This window comes from Antechinus flavipes, chromosome 2, assembly GCF_016432865.1.
Source record: "Antechinus flavipes isolate AdamAnt ecotype Samford, QLD, Australia chromosome 2, AdamAnt_v2, whole genome shotgun sequence".
NCBI classification, from domain to species: Eukaryota; Metazoa; Chordata; class Mammalia; order Dasyuromorphia; family Dasyuridae; genus Antechinus; species Antechinus flavipes.
The window spans coordinates 314,524,325-314,547,356 of NC_067399.1; the positions used below are offsets into that span (position 1 = coordinate 314,524,325).

Consider the following 23,032-nt stretch of genomic DNA (forward strand, 5'->3'; position numbering starts at 1 on the left):
TAATCTTCCTGGCTTCAATTATTTTATTTATAAAATGAGTGCACAGCACCAGATGACCCATGATCCTGGAAAGAGTCAGATTTAGAAACACACAGTTTCCTTCCAGAAATGTTGTTGCCTATTTGAGAGTCCCATGCTGAGAGACACAAATTTCTAAAAAAAAAAAATTTTTTTTTGAACTTTAACACTAAAAGGAGTCTTTCTATATACAAAGCGTAACAGAAAAAGTGGATCACTCATACAACTATAAATCTGTACCACGTATAGCTTGGTTCTGCCTACAAGTATGTAACAAATTCAATCTGTTATTTTCAAAGCTGTCCAGCTTTATCTGTGTTTCCTATTGACCTTCCTTCTGTTCTCTTCTTTGCATTTTAAAAGATGCTTCCATGACCTGCTTTTCTTAATTTTCTTTCTTTTTAAATTTTTGTGATTCTATTACTAGCTTTTATCTCCATTCCCCCAACTTAATATCCCAATTTCTTCCGAAATTTTTTTTGAGAGAGCAAAAAAATTTCTCATATCTAATAAGTCTAGTCAAGCAAAACAAATTTTCACATTGGCCATGTCCAAAAATGTATGTGTCTGGGGGATAGAAGTGAAACATCTTTTTCTGCTTCAGGGTAGCTTTGCCTTGTGAGCAGGAATTATCATCCTTTTCCTACTCTCCTTAGCAGACTACTTTCTTCCAGAGATATCCAATGCTACGAGAGAATTGTCCTCTGGTGTGGTGTCTAGTCAGCATCCTCCCCCAACCTACCATCCCCAACTCTCCTTTTCCTCTTTGCTAATTTCACGCAAATTAAATTGGTCCCCAGTACCAGCAGGATCCTAAACACACTCACTGAAATCCAATTAACCTTCGATAAAGGTCTGCCAATCAATAGTAGTTCTTTGGCTCAAGGAGGCAATATTGAACCCAGAGAAACAAGCTGCAACCCGACCTTTACTCTTAACAAGATCAATGAGAGTCACTGTCGCCAGCTCTTAAAGTAATTGGCAAATATGATCCCTGGATTAGGCCCCAAAGCGATACCTGCTCCTGATCTAAGCAGACAAAAACAGACGAGGGCCAGAACGGTGGCCAGCTCCCTGCTGGTCTGACAGGCAGGTGATGGAGCTTCAGGATAAGTCTGCCATATTCCCTAGAGTGCTTAGGTATTCCAGTAGGTTCTGGACCCTAAAGTCTGAGGAAAGACAGAGCGGGACAATCAATGCTCTTACCCATCTCATGCTTGGGATAAAAATAGGGAATAGATCCTGGACTTATGATTTTATTAGTATAGGGAGCCTCAGGTGAGTAAATTCCCTTTAACAAAGCACTTCTGCAGCAACTAATAGTTACACAGAATTGCCTAGAGTAGAAGTATCAAACATACTGGCTGAATGCTGCCCTAAACTCTCCCTAGTGGGGCCTGAACCAGATTAAAATGTAATTGGCAAATACTGAACAAAGTAAATAAAAATACAATAAAACACAGATAACATTTCATTTTAAAACTAAGTCAATATGCAACCCACAAAGATCCTTCTGTACAGATTGGTGACCCATATTCCTATTTGAACTTGATGTCATAGTCGAGGAATTAAGTAATGATTAATAATAATAATGATGGTGATAATGATAGCTAACATTTCTATATCACTTACTATGTGCCAGGCCCTGGGTAAGCACTTTACAATTATTTATCTTCACAACAAGTCTCATTTTACAGATGAGGAAACTGAGGTAAACAGGGATTAAGTGCCTTGCCCAGGGTCCCACAGTCAGTGTCTACCAGAGGCATGACTTAAGCTTTTGAGGGCAGATCTCTAGCCACTAGCCATATGGTCTTTCTGATAATAGCAAATAACTCACATTTATATAGGGCTTTGAACACTGGACTTGGGTTCGAATCCCAGCTCTGCCCTTTACTACATGTGTGACTTTGGGCACACTCTCCTGGCAGTCACTTTCCCCTTCTGTCTTTTCCTGTCAAGAGGAAGGCAGCCATCAGTCAGCAGATTAGGCTGCTAGTAGGATAGGACAACTCAAGGGTGAGTACGGCTTGATAGCGGACTTCGGGAAGCCCCAAGCCCCTCAGTCAATCAACAAACATTTGTTAAGCACCTATTATGTGTCAAGCTCTGTGCTGGGTATATAAAGAAAGGCAAAAAGCTGTCCCTCTTTTCAAGAGGCTCTTAATTGATCATAAAAACAAACTATATGTGGGGTAAAATGGAAATATAATCACAAAGGGATGCATGAAGGGGGATCAGGAAAGGCTTGTTAGAGAAGGGATTTTAGTTGGGCCTGGAAGGAAGTCCAGAGAGCCAGAGGTGGAGATGAAGAGGGAGGGCATTTCAAGCATGGCAAAAATGCAATGAAAAGGTTAGAAAATGGAGCATCTTGTATGAAGAACAAGTCATTGCCGTTAGATTGCAGAGTACTTTGTGAGGTGAGATAGAGGGAGAAGAGTGATAAGGTGAAAAGGCAGGAAAAACATAGGTTATAAAGGGTTTTTAATGGCAAAAGAGTTGCTTTGTTTTTTAGAGAGTTTTAAAGAGTTTAAAGATTCCCACTGGGATCCCACACACATGTGGCTGCTTATTCTTTGGTCCCATTCCAGGATCTTTTTTTTTTTTTGGAGGGGGGAGGGGGGCGATTGAGTTAAGTGACTTATACACAACTAGTTAAGTGTCTGAGGCTATATTTGAACTCAACTTTTCCTGACTCCAGAGCTGGTCTTCTATCCACTGAGCCTCTTAGCTGACTTCCCATCCCAGGATTTTGACTCAAGATTTTTAATAGTTCAGAAAAGTCCTTTGGACTTTGTGTTATCAGGAAGGCTGCCAGACAGTCTCATTTAGCCATTCTGGGTCTCAGTCTGTAAACTCACCACTTCCACTAGAATGTTGGTAGTTGAGTGGGTTTGGGGACCCTAAAGTCAGACTGAGGAGAGACAGAAATGAGGCAAGGCTTTTATCCAGTCTTCTCTCACAATGACAGTGATGATAAAACAAGGAGATAGATCCTGCACCTATGATTACATATTATTATGCACATATCACATATGTTTCTATATCCCTATTGTAGAAGGAACCTCTAGGTGAGTAAATTCCCTATAAAATCTGTAAAATTTTATAAAATGTGGAATCTGATTTTATAGTCCTGCGATCCTTAAGATGTAAAACTCTGATTATGAGATTTTATTTGCAAGGCAATTCTCAGGTTGATTACCTTGGAGAGATGATTAGACACATCCATGGCAGTGACGTTCACTGACTGCCATGCTCTTTAGATTCTTTTGTCCAATATTGCAGAATATCATGTCCTTACTATGGGAAAGGATTCATACCACGAATCATTACTAAGGAATGGTAATCTGCTCAATTAGGAGGAAACAAAAGTTAAATTCTTTTAAGCATGGTCTATTCTCTTTTTTAACTTGGCAAGGCAATAACTTGCTTAAAGTCACACAGTTGGTAAGAGCTAAGTGTCCAAGGCAGGATTTGACTCAGGTCCTGAGTCAGTGCCAGTGCTCTATCCACTGCACCACATGCCCAACATGGTCCGTTCTTAGCCTACTTACACTAGCCTCAATGACCAACAATAAGAGAGAGCATAGACTACACCTAAGCTATACCTCCAGCACTCCCATATCCAGTGACATTATCTTGGCAACTTGAAGTTTCTACAGAAGAGAATCATGTAAATTCTAAGGGATGCGCGTGGCTTTATTTAGGGATGAAACAGCCTACCAGATATAATCAAGTGAGTTAAGATTATCATACAGGCATATAGGTCAAACTGTCTTAGTCTGGGAGACTTAATTCAAATCCTGCCTTACATACCTGCCTAGCTGCATCAGCCCAGGCTAGTCATTTAAGTACTCTTTGCTTCAGTTTCCCAGATGTAAACATGATAATAATAGCACCCATCTTATAGGATTAAATGAGAGAACACAGCATTTTGCAAATCTTAAAAGCCCTTTCTAAATGCTAATGATTATTATTATATAGAATCATATGATGATATAAAGATGCTTAGATGGTACCCACTTCATTCTAGCTAAGGGCTTTTTTTCAACAGCATTTTATTTTTCCAAGTTCATATAATCATTGTTTTCAATATTCATTTTTGTAAGACTTTGTGTTTCAATTTTTTCTCTCTCCCTCCCCACCTCTCCATGACAACAAGTAATCTGATATAGATAGATTAAATATGTGCAATCCTTTTAAACATATTTCCATGTTTGTCATGTTGTACAAGAAAAATCAGATCAAAAGGGAAAAAAAAAACCAAGAAAAAGCAAGCAAACCAAAAAAAAAAAAAAAAAAGGTGAAAATACTATGCTTCAATCCATTTTCAGTCTCCATGGTTCTCTCTATGGATACAGATGGTAGTAAGGCTATTGGAATTGTTTCGAATCAGCACATTGTTGAGAAGAACCATGTTCAATATTCTGTATATTCAATATACAATATTCTGGTTCTGCTCACTTCATTCAGCATCTTTTTAGGCTTTTCTGAAGTCATTAGCTGAGGGTTTCTCACTGGGCATTTCTTAATACCAGAGTAGCTGAAGGCAGTGCCCCAAAGATAAGGTGCTAGAACTAGAAGGACAGTGGAGAACATCCAAACCCTGCATTTTCTAGGTGAAGAAACTGAGACAGAGAGTTCAGTCACTTTACTCAGGATCACACGTCTTTAGCAGCAGAAGTCAGACTAGAATCTGATTACCAGGCTAAGTCACAAAATTGCCAGTCTTGAAATGAATATAAACTGTTTGCATTTTTGTTTTTCTTCCCGGGTTATTTATACCTTCTGAATCCAATTCTCCTTGTGCAACAAGAGAACTGTTCGGTTCTGCACACATATATTGTATCTAGGATATACTGTAACCTATTCAACATGTAAAGGACTGCTTGCCATCTTGGGGAGGGGCTGGAGGGAGGGAGGGGAAAAATCGGAACAGAAGTGAGTGCAAGGGATAATGTTGTAAAAAATTACCCTGGTATGGGTTCTGTCAATAAAAAGTTATTTTTTAAAAAATTGCCAGTCTTGCCCCTCTCTCCCTGTCACATAAAATTAAAAAACAATCCTCTTTACCATGGCTCTGATTTTTTTAGATTGATATCATCTCTACTAAAGCTAGAACCACAGGCAGATTGGTATGATCCCATGAAAGGATAACAATTTCATTAACCATTCCATAATATTTTTGGTTAGTGCTCTCTCTTCCTCCCCAAATTTCCTTAGACTAAAGGGCAGCAAGGTGGCAGAGTGTATAGAGTGCTGGGTCGGGAGTCAGAGGAAGACCTGAGGTCCAATTCAGCCTTAGATACTTAAGTAGCTGTGTGATCCTGAGCAAGTCACTTAACCCTGTTTGCCTCAGTTTCTTCATCAGTAAAAAATGAGGTGGAGAAGAGAATGGCAAACTATCCTGGCATCTTTGCGAAGAAAAGCCCCAAAGGCCTACAAAGTGTAGGACATGTCTCAAAAACAACTAAATAACAATACCTATGTGTTCACCCTTCATTGTTTTTGAGGGCAGGGCTGTCATTTTTGTCTTTTTATTTCTATCAAATAGTAACGATGCCTTGAATACAGTAGATATTTAATAAATGTTGTTGTTGTTGCCAGATTATAGCATGTAAGCTTCTTGAGGGCAGGGTTTGTTTCTTTTTTTTTTTCTTTGTGTCTGTTGCACCTAGCACATGGCCTGGTACATAGCAAACACTAAATAAATGCATACTAATGGACTCATTCATTTATTTATTATGTATTATGATAAAACTTACTTTACAGCGCATAAATCAAACTCATAAATCAGGATAGAATTAGGAATGTTTTTTCTACCTCAAGGAAGCTTGAATGGAGTGGATACTATTGATGGACTTGGGCAGCAGAAGAACTGAGTTTAAATCTTGCCTTGGACTTTTACTAGCTATATGATCATGGATAAGCCATTTAACCACTCTCAGGCCTCAATTTTGTCATCTGTAAAACGGGGATAATAATAGTACCTACCCTCACAGAGTAGGTGATGATTAAATGGGATAACATAGGTAAAGTAATTCATAAACCCTAAAGCACTATGTATATAAATGTCAACTTTTATTATCACATAGGGCAGTTGAGTGGCAGAGTGGATAAGTCCTGTGCTTAGAATCAGAAAGTCTCTTCTTGAGTTCAAATCTAGCCTCAAACACTTACTAGTTGTGTGACCCTGAGCAGATCATTTCATCCTGTTTGCCTCAGTTTCCTCATCTGTAAAATAAGCTGAAGAAGAAAATGGCAAATCACTGCAATATCTTGGCCAAGAAAATCCCAAATAGGATCCCAAAGAGTCAGATATAACTGAACAACAAATTATTATGATTACCCATCTCAGTCTGCTCTTCCAAATCCTACTTCCCCACCTGTCTGAATCATAATGAACATGATCACAGATTGAGATCTAGGAGGGTCCTCAGAAGTCTATTGAGTTGACAGATGAAGGACTGAGTCCCAGAGAAGCTGGGTGAAATATAATTTGCACCAAGTCATGGAAGAATAAGTGGTAGGGCCAGGATTTGAACTCAAGTACTTTGACTACTAATCCATCTGGATGTATAAAGAGCAAATCGTGCTCTTTGCACTATACTTCTACATCCCAGTATTCTCTTTATATCTAGTAGCAAGCACTCTTGGTGTGAACAAGCAACAGAACCATTAACAGATCATGTTGTGTTTGCATTTGTCTTTAAAAATCAAAGCCTCCTCCGATTAAATGCCATTACGGGCCTGCACCAGCGAGGATCCAGAGAGATTAATGTGCTTTGGGAGCGGCTTTAATGATAATCCTGCCAGAGAAGGCATTAAGTAAATGTCACCAACCTGTTTGGAAATGGAGGGAGGGCCTGGAGATCCTTCCTATATCTGAGATGAGAGAGGCTCAGTTCATCTTTAAGGTCACCTAAGAAAAAGTTGAGCTTAGCCAAAGCTCCCTTCTTTTCCCCTGACCAAAGCTACAGACTATTTATACAGAGTGACAAGAAAGTGAGTAGATGTGTCTAAGTGCATTGGATTTGTTTGGACAGATGGACGGATGGATGTGCATCTCTGTGCTCAACCTACCTGGGACTATCCCACCAGGCCAAAGAACTGGAGATCAGATGTGTCCATGGAAATAAGCTAGATGGTACACACAGAATTCCGCCCCCCCTGCTCTTTCCCCATCAGGGTAACATCTCCCTATTCCTACTGGGGTTTTTTTAGGGCCTGAAATCAGGAGGATTTGAGAGAACCTGGCCCTGATTCATTTTGGAAAGTTTTTCCTTGATGACACAGAAAGGATCCCTTCCCTGATTCATTTCAGAGTTTTTCCTTGATGACACAGAAAGGATCCCTTCCCTGATTCATTTCAGAGTTTTTCCTTGATGACACAGAAAGGATCCCTTGCCTGATTCACTTCAGAAAGTTTTTCCTTAATGATACAGAAAGGATCCCTTTCCTGATTCATTTCAGAAAGTTTTTCCTTGATGACACAGAAAGATTCCCTTTCCTGATTCATTTTAAAATTTTTCCTTGATGACATAGAAAGGAGGCTTCCCAAACTGTATTTGACTTATATGATGTTTGATGCTCTTTCCAGGACAGATTCTGTGATACTTGGTCTAAGATTTCTTCTATCTTGTCCCTTCATTCTTCTCAAACTTTTCACACATACTGGGGGTAGGGCACACGAGTAAAGGGTGAGAGGTCACATCAGTCATCCCATTCCTCTATACTTTAAGCTTGTCAGACAACAAACATTTAGTAAGTGCTTACTTTGTGCCAGATACTGGGCTAAAAGCTGGGGATCAAAAGAAAGGCAAAAACACAGTCCCTACCCACGAAGAGACAATATAAACAGACAGTCTTGCAGAGAAAACAAGGATAGGCAGAGGGGAAGGAGGTAGACATGGAAAGGCTAGAGAGGGTGAACTATGAGCTGAACCCTGAAGGAAACTAGCGAAATCAAGAGGTGGAACGAAGCTGGAGGGCATTTTTGGCAGAGGCACAGGGCAAAGAACCCTGGATAGAAGAAAAGATTGAAGGCTAGAGGGATGCACTGGTCTCAGACTCTATCCACACTCCCAAGAACGGGGCTTTAAAGGCAATGGCCCCACACTGACCGGGACAAGAATGCCAGAGATGCTCAGTCCTTCTTTATGTGATCAGTGTTCCAGCTCTCTCCACAGAAGCTTGGTTGGCCAAACTTCCACTACCCCAATACCTCTCAAACCAAATCCTTTTCTCGCCTGATATCTCCGAAGGTCTGCTATGGAGGTGAGGGGGGGAAAACAAAGAGACTGTTTCTCAACTCCAGAAAAGAACAGATGGGCAAATTAAGTCCAATTGATTTCATGCCATTGTTCTTTGGTAGCAGTCAGCTCTGTGGTTCATCAATAGCAAGTGAAGAGCAATCAATGCTCACCTTTCAGAAGAAAAGTAGCAGGGGCAGGCCTATAGTGGCTGCAATTTTCCTTTTTAATTTTTAAAGGAGAAAGAAAGACTCTCTGTTGGGCTCCTCTGCCCTGAGCTGAAAGAAGCAGAAAGGGCCCTTGGGTGAAATGTGAAATAAATCACATTTTCCGATTTGACTTCAGAATCCCAAAAGGTTTAGATGTATGCCTTGCTACACCCATCATATTCCTTCTTCAGGCAACAGTTCAATAATGCAGGCAGAAGGGCCTCTAGTTATAGCTTTCTGGTATAGCTCTCTAAATTGGGCACCCCCAGGTCAAAACAATACCTTCATCTTCTCCCATCCAACATGTTTTTCTTACCTCATTGACATCTATCTGGTTCTTCTCCATGTAAACCTTATCATTGACCTGTCCACCTTCTACAAATTCCATCAGGAGGACTCGTCGAGTTGACAGCTCCCAGTAAATACGAGGGACCTAAAACGAAACAGAGAATGGTCAGGTAGTCTTTGGGGAACAAAGGAAAGTAGTCCTAAGGGGGGAAACCCCAATGGCGTACAGTGAGCAGAAAAATGGAAGGCCTTTTTCTATGGATAGAACAAAAGAGGTCATACTGAGATAGCAAAGGAGGAAAAAAACAAAATCACTAGTGGAGAATAGGACACAAAGAAGCCAGGTCATGGTGAAACAATTTTTTTAATGGTATTCCCCTTTAGTTTGACTCCATGCTCTTATTAAGATGGCCCCTTTCCAGTACGAGAAAAGGAAGATTCAATATTATCCACTGGTAACTTTCAGTTAATGCTGTGGAATATAACCTAGGATTGAAAACTCAAAAAAACCTCAAAAAAAAAATTGGCAATTCGGACACTTACTAGCTGTGTGACCTTGTGCAAGGCACTTAACCCAATTTGCCTCAGTTTCCACATCTGTAAAATGAGGTGGAGAAGGAAATGGCAAACCACTCCAGTATCTCTGCCACAGAAACCCCAAATGAGGTCACAAAAAGTCTGATGCTACTGAACAACAATAAAAACCACATTATGATCTCAGACATATTTCCTAATGTGTCTACCTCAATTTCTCATCTGTACAATGGAACCTTTAAAAAAAAAAAAGACTTTCCCATGGAATCTGAATGGAAATACTTGGTTTATGGGATGAAAATCTCTGCAAGAGACCCAGACATTGATTTTAACACTCCCCAGGAACAAATTCCCTAAATAAGCTTCTCAGAATTTAAGCTCTACCAAGGCTTCCAATCTTCCCATTTTTTTCCCATAAGACTTTAAGGACAGTCCAATCACAGATTTCCTCTGAACTTGGCAAGAAGGCCTATGATCACTGCATATCCTTCTGTAAATACATCAAAGAGTAAATATACCTATGTATACACAGGATTATAGCTTTTAAGCTAGAAGGGAACCAAGGGAACACTTACATTCCAAATTTTTCTGGTGAAGAACCTGAGATTCAGAGAGGTTACAGGTCTTGCCTGTGGTCAACCAGTTGGATACTGTCAGAATTAGGTTTTGAATTTAGATTCATCTAGTATCCCATCCATTAAACCACTCTGCAGGCTTCAAAGCTCCACTAGAGCTATGATTTCATGGACGTGGGTATTCTCTCTGTGGATACAGATTGCAACACATCCATTCCTTCTTATTTCATATGATTCTTATCCACACGTTTCCAAAGATAGCCAACAGAGTATCCATCCAATATGCAGAAGCCCTTCTTTTAAGCCTCTTTACATTTCAAGGTTACCATTGGAATCTTCAGGCTATCCAAGAGATATATTTTGTTTGAGCCAATGACCAATCTATTTTCCCTTCAGATTGTACCTTTCTTCAATGACATCTCTTATACCCCTTTCTAAGCAAAAGTTAACAAATCATTAAAAATATGCTGTCATTTACTTGAGTTTAGTGTCTCTCTCCGTTGCCTTTTGGGTCACCCACAAATTTAATTCCTCTTAGTTGTGAGGGTCTAAGGTTTTCAATCTAAATGTATCACTGGGAGTACATTTGTATTGATAAGAGGAAGGAGAAGTCTTTGTATGTGGAAACAGTTTAGAACTGTTAAAAGTGCTATACAATTTGCCAAATGCAATGCAGCCTACTTTCATCTTCCTAATTCAATTATGAGCTCAACCTATTTCCATCTGCAGTGTTTGTCCAACTGATTTGTTAATGTTCTAACTCAATGGTGTGGTTATTCAATTGTATGTCACAGTCTGGACAATAGGCATTTCTCAGTCACTTAGGTTTGTTTGTTTTTCCTGTGAGGAGTGCTATACCAACCTTTTTTAAAGAAAATTTTATTATTTGGGGCAATTTGATGAAACAAGCACACTATAAATAGGAACATTTAGAGGATCTCAGCAACTAGAAAGAATGCTTCCTTCCATTTGGACAGTGTGACTCATTTGGCATGAATAATCAGAAGGTCACTGACCAGTGCTATTGATATGGCTGCATTTGAAAAAAAAAATTCTTGTAGGACTTTGCAATAGGACTTTGAAAATCGACTGGTATTCTAGGATTTGCCATCTCGTCATCAAAGGGATCTCTTCCCCCTTGATGTGAGTAAAAATTTGGACTACTGAGATATCTGAGCTAGAAGAATGACTGGAGCTGAAACAATGAGCAAAGTGGGCAAACAGTGCTGAGAATATACAAACACAACAAGAGAAAAAGTTGTGGAGGAAGTGGCATCCTAAGCCCCTATCTTGGACTTAATGAAATGATCTTAGAGAGAAATGGAAGCTGAGGGGTGATGGACAATGAGAGAGACTCATCCTCATACAATATATCTTTACAACAGGCTTCCCTTTCGCATTGTTACTGTGTCATAGGAGGAAAAAACGAAACAAATCTCTAAAAAATACATATTTTCTTAAAGTAGATAGACAAAAAAAAAATCCAACATAGAATCACAAAAAAAGATGACTGTAAGTGAAAATGCATACAATTTGTTGTTATTGGGGATATTGGTTGTTGCCCTTTATTCTCAAAGAGGACCAAAATGATTTCACTATATTAGAGTCAAGTTACAGAATGTCTGCGGCTGATTAGATTAAAATGGGCTCTGAATGCTCTGCCACAAGTCAGGCACAAATAGTCCATGGGAACATTTGGGGTGGACTCCCTAACTTTGTGCATCTCACATTTCTTCTGAGCCAATTCAACTGTGCTTTGCTTATAGAGCACAGCACCTTCTCTTGATGAGGGCACACCATGCTGGGTGACAGTCCTATGCCAATGTCTCCCTTGCCATACAAGCAGTTCTAAAGCTCTTCTATTTATTTATTCATTTATTTATTTTTGCAAAGCAATTGGGGTTAAATGATTTGCCTACACAGCTGGTAATGTTAAGTGTCTGACATTGGATTTGAACTCAGGTCCTCCTGAATTTAAGGCTATCCACTGCACCATCTAGCTGCCCCCAATTCTCAAGTTCTTAACAGAGATCGTGTGAATATTCTTGTATGGCTTGCAGCATAGGAAACTTCCCATGAAGAAACTCCCTCCACAGATATATTCTTAGAAAGTTACCTGCAGTACTAGGGATTAAAAAATTCCCCCTCATGCCCACAGCCAATATGTTTTTCCTGAATTCTTCATTTTCCCTATTTCTTTGTTGTTGTTGTTGTTTAATTTATTTAAAGCTCAAATTTAAAGCTAGAAAAAGAAAAAATATTTCCATATGTATAGCAAAACATAAGAGAGGATTCAAAATATAAACAATTTCCATTTGAAGAAAGTCTATATAATAAAAGATACACATTGTGTTCAGGACTGTCTTTTTTTTTTTTTTTTTTTGCCTTCTTGCAAGTTTTCTTTTGGTCTCTGTTGTGCACGTTTTATTTTATTCTTTTTCCCCCCCTTTTCTTTCCTTACCTCCTAAGAAGCTACAATTAAGTATGGATATTATATATATATTTTTACATTATATGTATATATGTACACACACACACACACACACACACACACACACATATATATATACATGTTCATATATATCTATGTAAGAATGAACTATGCTTAATTGCCCTCTGATTCTCTGAAGGTGGATAACATCTTTCTCCCTTTAAGTTTTTTCATATTTTTCTAAACTCACTAACTGAGATTTTCACTATTTCTTATGAGCATAGTAATATTCTACTATATTTATATTTCTCAATCTGTTTGTTTATTCTATAAGCGAAAAGTTCTAAAGCTCTTGTGTCATGGAACTCTCTGGCAATAAGATGGTAAAGCCTACAGATTCCTCAGATAAATGCTTTTAACGAGTACTATAATACATAGGTTTACAAAAGAAACAAATTATAGGGTTTTTAAAAAACTTTATTATTTATTAATTTTTAACATTTATCTTTTTAAAATTTGAGTTCCAAATCCTCTCCACCCCTTCTATCCCTTTCTCCTATATTGAGAAGGCAAGAAATGTAAAATCAATTATACATGTGAAATCATGCAAAACATAAAGGAAATCAATTATGATGAAAATAAAGATGAATTTTTTTTGAATACCTAACTTTAGAGACCATCTGAAATCTATTCACAGCTACCTTGGTGTCAGTGGACCCAGTTAAGAAACTCTGCTCTAAGTGTTAAGTATACCATTTTGTTTCTAACTTTTTGCTACTACAAATCAAATTATTATTAATGAATACATTGTGTAGACAGAGATCGTCAGTCTGTCAATAACCTCCTTGAGGTACAATCTAGTAAAAGAATCATCAAATAAATAAGCAGGAACAATTTTGTAACTTTTCTTGTATAATTAGAAATAATTTCCCGAGATGGTTGAACCAGTTCACAGCTATATTAGTAGTGAATTTGTTGTTTTTCATTCTTGAAAAGGAACAAAATGACATCACTATATTGGGGTCAAGGTACAGTACACCTGGCTAATCAAACCAATATGAGCCCAGAAAGCTCTACCACAAGTCAAGCACAAATAGTCCCTATGAACATATGGAATGAAAAAGGATCTAAATTTGCAGAATTCGCATGCCTTCCAAAAGTCTTATTAGAAATTCACTTTCAAGGAATTTAGGACTCTCCATGAAGATCTGCCTTCTTAACAAAGAGAGACATATGAAATGTTTAGTGATTTCAAAAATGTCCAATACCATAACAAAGACCTGAGATTCTCAACTTTTTGAGAGCTATACTACTCATTATTTTTTCATTTATTTCCCCATAGTTGGCCTTCCTTTCAAAAATGCCTTCTGGCTTCTATTGATTTTTGTTGTTGTTAAATTAAGGTGAATGAAAATTAATTTAGAAAATTCTCTCAAGATTACTGCAATCTTTTTGGGTAGCTGACAAAAATTTGCTATAAACAATATTCTGGAAATCCAGATATTTGCCAAGAATTGCCTCTTATTCCCACCCCACCCCCAACTATGGAATGGTCACCTTGGTTTCTCCTTCACAAATCTCTTATTCTGTCCAAATTCTAGAGTGATAATAAGCCTTCTCATCCCCCAATTCTCTAGCCATCATCCTCTGCCAGTCCCAAACTGTAGTCCCCCATTGTAGACTAGATCCATATTAACTGCCCATATTGTAACCATTTTGCTCAACTTCCTCTTAAGCAACTTGTACCATCCCTGCATTTGAAAGGTGTGTGTAACTCTGAGATTTATTGCACTGAACTAAGGCAGTTATTAAGCCCAACATAAGCATGGGAAGACGTCTCACACACCGAGAGGTAAACTCTTTGCTGAGGCTTAATTACTCACAGATGTTTCAATGTGAAGCCAGTATATAAAAACAATTTATCTCCGGCTTTAAGAGCTCAACTGGGTTCACAGCACAAAATTCACTTCCCACTTGTTATGTGCTTAGGCAAAATTAATTACTCAGGAGCTGAATTTCACTACCATCTTTGGGTAGTGTGCATGTTTTGGAAGCAACAGTTTAAGTCAGTAGATTAATTATTTATCCATTTGGCATCCTTGTTTTTTTTCCCTTAAGCAGTACTATTATTATAATTACATCATCAGTACAGTTATGGCTTTTTGGCCCCAGCTGGAATGTGATTGGCTGTTTCCATGGGGACAGTAGAAGGTTCTACTTGTCAGTCTCCTAGTAACAGCTCTGATGGGCACCCTGCTTGCTCCAAGGTGTGTGTTTTTGTGGAAACCAGTTTTTAGCTGACCTATGGTGATTTCAGGGCTGCTTCTCAGGGGTTCTGTCCAATTGTCTGGATTTGGATGGATGAGAAGAATTCAATATTTCTATCCACACAAGCAGCCAAAGTAAGGGCAGCCAAACAGACTGGTGGTTATCAACCCACCGGAGAGAGGACATCTGGACATTCCTAGCCCAGAGCACACAAAGCAATCTGAATTCTTCCCTGGTAGAAGTACTTTCAGTGTTTCTTTCAAAATGCACACACAACCTCAAGAAAAAAGTGGAATCCAGCTCCTAAGTAATTAAACTTCCTTCTCCCAGATGATAATCAGTATAGGTCTGGATTTTTCAGCTCTGAAGGCTTTTCAAACAGGAAGTACATATGCCTCTTAGATGATTGTCACCACTTCTGAATGGTCTTGGTGAGAAATAAAGACCATCTCCAAAACTGCTATTTCTCATAAAGCAGTTTTCTGATACCATACTCCAGAAAAAAATAGATCTTTCTTCATTTTCTTAAGCCAACTTATCCAAGTTAATAATTACAAGAATGGCTTCCTTTAAGACTCAGGTTAAACCCCAACTTCTGCTTAAGAACTTTTCAAGTCATCTCTATTCCTCAACACCTCACACTCCTAGGAATGAATATTAAACTCTTAGAGGTTAAGCTTTATTTCATTTTTGTCAGTGTCCCCAGGGTCTAGCACAGTACCTTACATGCTGTTATTCTTCAGCTATTTCAGTTATGTCTGACTCTTAATGGCCCCATTTTGGGGGCTTTCTTGGCAAAGATACTAGTGGTTTGCCATTTCCTTCTCCAGTTCATTTTATAAATACAGAAACCAAGAAAAACAAGGTTAAGTGACTTGCCCAGGATCACACAGCTAGTAAGTGTTTTAGACCAGATCTGAACTCAAGAAAGTGTCTCTAGGCCCAGCACTCTATCCACCGAAACATCTAATTGCCCCCCATTTTACCACAGACTTAATATTTGCTTTTCATATTAATTTAGATATCAGGACTGAATGTGTCACCTTTTCTAATTGTATCAAAATAAAAATTAAAATTGTAAAAAGTACAATAGTATATAATAAATGCAATAGAGTAGCTTAAAACCAAGTACAAATATGAGATGTGGGGGGAAAGTTGTTGCTGACCAGGGGATAAAGGGGAAAGGTGGTATTTCATATGACCTTTAACATATGGATAGGAATTTAACATGTAAGTTTGAATTTGTCAGGTAAAGAGGGCCAAAAAAAAAAAAAATGATTTCAGATATAGGGAACATTCTAAGCAAGGGTTGCTGAAAGGGATTGTGATACAAAATGGCTAAGAACTCTGATTTAGAGTCTTTTCTACAAGAACTCAAATCTCCTTCTCAAGTTATTAATTTATTCATTGTCTAAAGGAGAATGCATCAAAGTTATATAATCTCCATTGCACAAATGGGAAAATTGACGCCAAGACAGGATGAGTGACTCTACTTAGGGGGAAGTCAATAGCTAATTCACCATGAGATGGCTACACACTACTTGGTACCCATCCCCTCCCTCATTCATACCTTTAAGAATTCAAAGCGTTTAAGCATTTTGGCCACTTTCTCTGCATTCCTCCCTTCATTGAGGAAGTCTAATTCCAGAGGCAAGTTCTTCTTTGCCTCATCCACCAGCCACATGAACTCAAATTCAGGAAATAGCTGCTTCACGGCCCCAACAAGCACCTGAAATCCAAGAAATCATTGTTAGCCAGTCCATCCTCTCCCAACCAGAAAAAAGAGCTCTCTCTCTTTTGCTTCTGCCCTCTGTCTGGACTTAACTCTAGGATAACTCACTCATCATACTGAAAGGGAAAAGTAATGGGAAAATAAAAAATTAAAAAATGGGGAATGAGTGCTAGAAAGACTTCTTTTTGTACTTTAGACCATATCCAAAATCTTGACTTTGTATAACAAAATCTTTTTACCAAATTCTATTAAAAAACAACAACAACAACATAGAAGCTTTTTTTGAAAAAGTTGGGAAAGACAAGGATTTTATTGCTGAGTCTAATTGTACAGATGAGGAAACTGAGCTTCTTTGTGAACTCAGGATCTAGCACAGAGAGATAACTTAACCAGGATTATATATCTTATAATTATAACAAGTGATTTATATATATTTTTATATAAATTTACAAAGTGCTTTATGTGAGCTCTTTCATTTAAATCTTTCAACAAACCTGTGTGGTCAGGATTTCAGGTATATATATGTGTACATCTATCTCTCTCTCTCTCTCTCTCTCTCTCTCTCTCTCTCTCTCTCTATATATATATATATATATATATATATATATATATAATCTTAATTTTAAAATTTTAAGTTCCAAAATTCTCTCCTTCCCTCTAGTCCTTACCTCATCTACTGAGAAGGCAAGGACTATGATGTCCTTTTCACATGTGAAGTCATGCAAAACATATTTTATATTAACCATGTTGCAATAAAAAAGAGGAAAAAGTAAAGATAGTGAAAAAAGCAGAAAAAATGTGCTTTAGTATGCACTCACAGTTCATCAGTCCTCTCTTTGGGAGGCAGACAGAATATTTCAACATGGGTCCTTTAGAATTGTTGTGAATCATTGTGTTAGTCAGAGTAGCTAAGTATTTCAAAGTTGGTCATTGCACAATATTGTTAGCATGTATAATTCTACTGGTTCTGCTCACTTCACTTTGTGTCAATTTATATAACTCCTCTCAGGCTTTTCTGAAATCACCCTTCTCATCATTTCTTACAGCACAATAGTATTCAATTACACTCAAATAACACAACTTGTTTAGCTATTCCCCAATTTATGAACATCTCTTTCATAAATTCTAATTCTTTGCCATCACAAAAGGAGCTGCTATAAATATTTTTGTACATATGGGTAATTTTCCTTTTTCTTTCATCTCTTTGGAAAACAGACTCTCTAGCAGTATTGCTGGGTCAAAAATTTTGCACATTGTTTTTATAATCCTTTGTCCATAGTTCCAGTTAGATCAATTGACAACTCTGTCAACAATGCATTAGTGTTTCTATTTTTTTCACATTCCCTCCTGCATCTGTCATTTTTGTTTTCTGTTTGTTGGCCAATTTGATGTGCATAAGGTGGAACCTCAGAGTTGTTTTAATTTGAATTTCTCTAATTATTAATGAGTTAGAGCATTTTTATATGATTATAGATTTCTTCTTCTGAAAACTGCCTATTCATATCATATATTCATTTATCATTTGGGAAATGAGAGTTTCCTCTCTGTTGAGTTGTACCTCCTCCTATTTATGAATTATCTTTACTCAAAAATTATGTCCTTCTGAAATAAGAAAATTCTGAGAAACTACAGTGAAGGGACCTAAATGTCTACAATGCACAGCAAGTCAGTTAGAGGAAGAAATTAATGCACAGATCTGTGAAAGTCAAGGAAGGACAGAATGAAGGGACTTCCAACCCCTCTTCTATTAATACTATAATCCCTGGGGCAGTTAAATGGTGTAGTGGACACAGCATCCACCCTGGAGTTGGGAGTTCAAATCCAGCCTCAGACACTTCACACTTACTAGCTGTGTGACCCTGAGCAACTCACCCCAACTGCTTCTCAAAAGACCAAAAAACCCAAAATAATAATACCATAATACCCTGGGAATAGTTCTGACATTCTCCAAAGAGCAATAATATAGCCTGGGGTTCTCTTTCATTCTCTTTCCTTCATCTCCTCTAGTTGTCTAATACATATGCTCTGCTTGTGTTTGATTTAGCAGTTCATCTAACTTTCAATTCAGTTCCAGAGGCATTTAATAAACATAGCATGGGGCTACTTTGACTCATCTTCCCCAAATGTCTTTCCCTAACTTTACATACCATCTATACTACTTTTATTATGGTATGCTTCCTTCCCACTGCACTCTTTCCCGTCAAACTTAGTATAACTCAGTCAGATAATAACCAAATACTCAAACTCAATCATTCTCTTTCAAAGCTCTGGGACAAGATGGTAGAATCTCTGAAAAGTAACTTTTCTTTTTCTGATGTGATTCCAAAGGCTAGTTTATGAATCATATACTAATAATAAAAGCTTGATTTTCTTTAGAGTTTACAAATTCCTTTTTATACATTATCTGATTTACTCTTCAAAGAACCCTATGAGAGAGGGATGCAAGGGATGTTGTTCATTTAACTGATGAGGAAAATAAGTCTCAGGGAAATTAAATCCACAATTACACAGGTAACAAGTATAAGAGGTAAGATTCAAATTCAGGTCTCCTGACTCAGTTTCAGTACTCTTAGCCTCAAAATGTCACTAAGTCTTTTGTATAGACAGGGGTGAGGATACCATTCAATCAATCAAGAAATATTTATTAAGAAACAATCATGTGTCAGATACTATTAAGACCCATGGGAGAAAAAAACATTAAGTATAGGAGACACATACATTCAAATAGCAAGCAATAATTAAGATCCACACAAATCTAAAATTAGTCACTAGAAAATATATCAATTCAAATATGACCCAAGTACCTTTTTTTTTACACATCCTTTTTTTTTGTTTGTTTTTTGTTTTTTGTAAATACCTACTATCTCATCTAAACATTGGGCAAAATTACAATCATAATATTACAACCCAAATTACAACCATCAGCTAAAAATGCTTTTTAAAGAAACTGAAAGCATGGTTGTCATGGTTTTATATTTTTTAGAGATACTTTTGCTGTGGCCCTGACAGCATTAAGGAATGGACTCAATCTCGACTCTTGGGTCCTAAGTTCTGAGCACAATACAGTACAGAAATCTGGGAAGTTGGGTTATACAAAGAGCATGTCAAATATGATTTTTTCCCCACTAAGTTAAGTATTCCAGGGAAAGGGGGCTTAGTCATTAGCAGTGATGTTAATTTGATATTAAGTGATATTAAGAAGTACCTCGGCAACAGAGCACTGGACTTGCAGCCATGAAGACCTGAGTTAAAATTCCATTTTGCCCCTTATCAGCTGTATGGCTCTGGGAAAGTCACTTAAGCTCTATAAAAGGCAGATGATTACAGCAGCTACCTCACAGGGTTGTGAGAATCAAATGAGATAATATTTGTAAAGTGCTTTGCAAACCCTGAAATGTTTTATAATGCTAAGGAGTTAGGTGGTTTAGAAGGTAGAACTGCTGGGCCTGAAGTCTGGAAACCATGAGTTACAATTTTACCTCAGACATTTACTTGCTTATGATGCTGGACAAGCCACTTAACCTTCCAGGGTTGTTGAAAGGACCAAGGCCTAGCACAAAGGAGGCACTGCATAAATGCAAAGGATGCAAAGGAGCTGTCCTACTCATGACTCAAAAGTAACTAGGACACGTGTTCTTAGCACTGGTCAAGAACAAGATTATAAGGGGAAGACTCAAGATGATAGTAATAGGATTTGTGCCCCACACTACCTTACACAGGCAGGAAACACCATGAAGTCCAAAAATGTGACAGAGGAGTAGATGAGATAGTAATGGCCAAGAACTAGCTCCTGGCCAATCTTATAGGGTAGCTATTCATTTAGAGATAAATAAGGTACTCTGGAAATAATCCAGGAATTTGAACTTTTAAAGCAAAGGTTCTTAACCTGGGTTCTGGGAACACTTTTTTTTTATTTTGTTTTTTAGTTTCAGTTTTTCAAATTTTATTTTTTAAAATTATTTTTATTAAATTTTTTATTTTCAAAACATATACATGAATAATTTTTCAACATTGACCCTTGCAAAACTTTGCATTCCAATTTTTCTCCCCCTTCCCCTAAACCTTTCCCCTAGATGGCAAGTAATCCAATATATGTTAAACATGGATATGCATACAATATTTATACAATTATCTTGCTGCAAAGAAAAATCAAAAAGGAAAAAAATGAGAAAGAAAACAAAATGCAAGCAAACAACAACAAAAAGAGTGAAAATGCTATGGTGAACCACACCCAATTCCCACAGTCCTTTCTGGGTGTAGATGGCTCTCTTCATCACAACAGCACTGGAGGGGCAGCTAAGTGGTGCAGTGGATAGAGCACCAGCCCTAAAGTCAGGAGGACCTGAGTCCAAATCTGGCTTCAGATGCTTAACATTTCCTGGCTGTGTGACTCTAGCCAAGTCACTTAACTCCAATTGACTCAGCAAAACAAACAAACAAAAAATAAAACAAGACAAGATCCTTGGAACTGGTCTGAATCACCTCATTATTTCAAAGAACCATGTCCATCACAACTGATCATCATTTAATCTTGCCATTGCTGTGTACAGTGATCTCCTGGTTCTGCTCATTTCACTCAGCATCAGTTCATGTAAGTCTCTCCAGCCCTCTCTGAAATCCTCCTGCTGATCATTTCTTAAAAAACAATAATATTCCATAACATTCATATACCATAACTTATTCACCATTCCCCAACTGATGGGCACCCATTCAGTTTCTACTTTCTTGCCACTATAAAAAGGGCTGCCACAAACATTTTTGCATATGTGGGTCCCTTTCTCTCCTTTCTCTTTGGGATATAAGCCCAGTAGAAACACTGCTGGATCAAAGGGTATGAGCATAGTTCCAAACTGTTCTCCAGAATGGTTGGATCTGTTCACAGTTCCACCAACAATGTATCAGTGTCCCAGTTTTCTTGCATCCCCTCCACCATTTGTCATTATCTTTACCTGTCATCTTAGCCAATTTGACTAAGGTGTATAGTGGTATCTCAGAGTTATCTTAATTTGCATTTCTCTGATTAATAATGACTTGGAGCATCTTTTCATATAGCTAGAAATAGTTTCAATTTCTTCATCTGAAAATTATCTGTTTATATCCTTTGGCCATTTATCAACTGGAGAATGGCTTGAATTCTTATAAATTAGAGTCAATTCTCTATATATTTTAGAAATGAGGCCTTTATCAGAACTCTTGAATGCAAAAATGTTTGCCCAGTTTATTGCTTTCCTTCTAATCTTGTCTGCATTAGTTTTGTATGTACAAAAAACTTTTTTAACTTAATATAATCAAAATTATCTATACTGTGATCAATAATGATCTCTAGTTCTTCTTTGATCACAATTCCTTCCTCCTCCACAGGACTGAGAGGTAAACTATCCTATGTTCTACTAATTTATTTATAATCTCATTCTTTATGTCTAGATCATGAACCCATTTCAACCTTATCTTGGTGTATGGTGTTAGGTATGGATCTATGCCTACTTTATGCATACTAGTTTCTAATTTTCCCAGGTTTTTATCAAATAGTGAGTTCTTATCCCAAAAGCTGGGGACTTTGGGTTTGTCAAACACTAGATTGCTATAGTTATTGACTATTTTGTCTGTGAACCTAATCTATTCCACTGATCAACTAGTCTATTTCTTAGTTAGGACCAAATGATTTTGGTGACTGCTGCTTTATAATATAGTTTTAGATCAGGCACATCTAGGCCACCTTCATTTGCATTTTTCATTAATTCCCTTGAAATTTTTGAAGTTTTATTCTTCCAGATGAACTTATTATTTTTTCTAGATCTGTAAAATAATTTATTGGGAGTTTGACTGGTATAGAACTAAATAAATAGATTAGTTTAAATAGCATTGTAATTTTTATTATATTCGCTCAACCTATTCAAGAACACTTGATATTTTTCCAATTGTTTAGATCTGACTTTATTTGTGTCGAAAGTGTTTTGCAGTTTTGCTCATATAGTTCCTTGCTTTCCCTTAGCAGATAGATTCCCAAATATTTTAGGAACTGACAGTTATTTTAAATGAAATTTCCCTTTATATATCTTGCTGTTGAACTTTGTTGATTATATACAAAAATGCTGATGATTTACATGAATTTATTTTGTATCCCGCAACTTTGCTAACGTTGTAAATTGTTTCTAGTAGTTTTTCAGTTGATTCTCTAGGGTTCTCTAAGTATACTATCATATCATCTGCAAAAAATAATAATTTGATTTCCTTATTATTTATTCTAGTTCCTTTCATCTCTTTTTCTTTTCTTATTGGCAAAGGTAACATTTCTAATACAATATTGAATGGTAATAGTGATATTAGGCAACTTGTTTCACCTCTGACCTTACTGGGAACGGTTCTAGTTTGTTCCGATTACATCTGATGTTTGCTGATGGTTTTAACTAGATGCTACTGATCATTTTAAGGAAAAGTCCATTTATTCCTATATTTCCTAGTGTTTTTAATAGAAATAAGTGTTAGATTTTATCAAATGCCTTTTCTGTATTTATTGAGATAATAATATGATTTTTGTTAGTTTATTAATATAGTCAATTATGCTAATAGTTTTTCTGATATTGAAGCAGCCCTGCATTTCTGGTATAAATCCTACTTGGTCATAGTGTATTATTCTGAGGATGGCTTTGTGAATACGTTTTTAAAAAAAATTTATAACTTATTTCAACATAATTGGCTGTAACTTATACATTTTATTTTAAGAA

The 23,032-nt window shown here is 37.3% G+C and overlaps 1 protein-coding gene across 7 annotated transcripts in view; it reads right to left on the reverse strand.

The window, feature by feature from the left end:
- The window catches only part of ADCK1 (aarF domain containing kinase 1), a 192,523-nt gene that overhangs the window by 26,110 nt on the left and 143,381 nt on the right, over positions 1–23,032 (reverse strand). For all 7 annotated transcript variants that reach the window (XM_051977503.1, XM_051977505.1, XM_051977504.1 and 4 more), the window contains 2 exons: positions 16,146–16,304; positions 8,796–8,912 (listed from right to left, as the gene is read on the reverse strand). In XM_051977503.1, the coding sequence (XP_051833463.1) occupies positions 8,796–8,912; positions 16,146–16,304 (276 nt within the window). The remainder of the gene's footprint in view (positions 1–8,795; positions 8,913–16,145; positions 16,305–23,032) is intronic.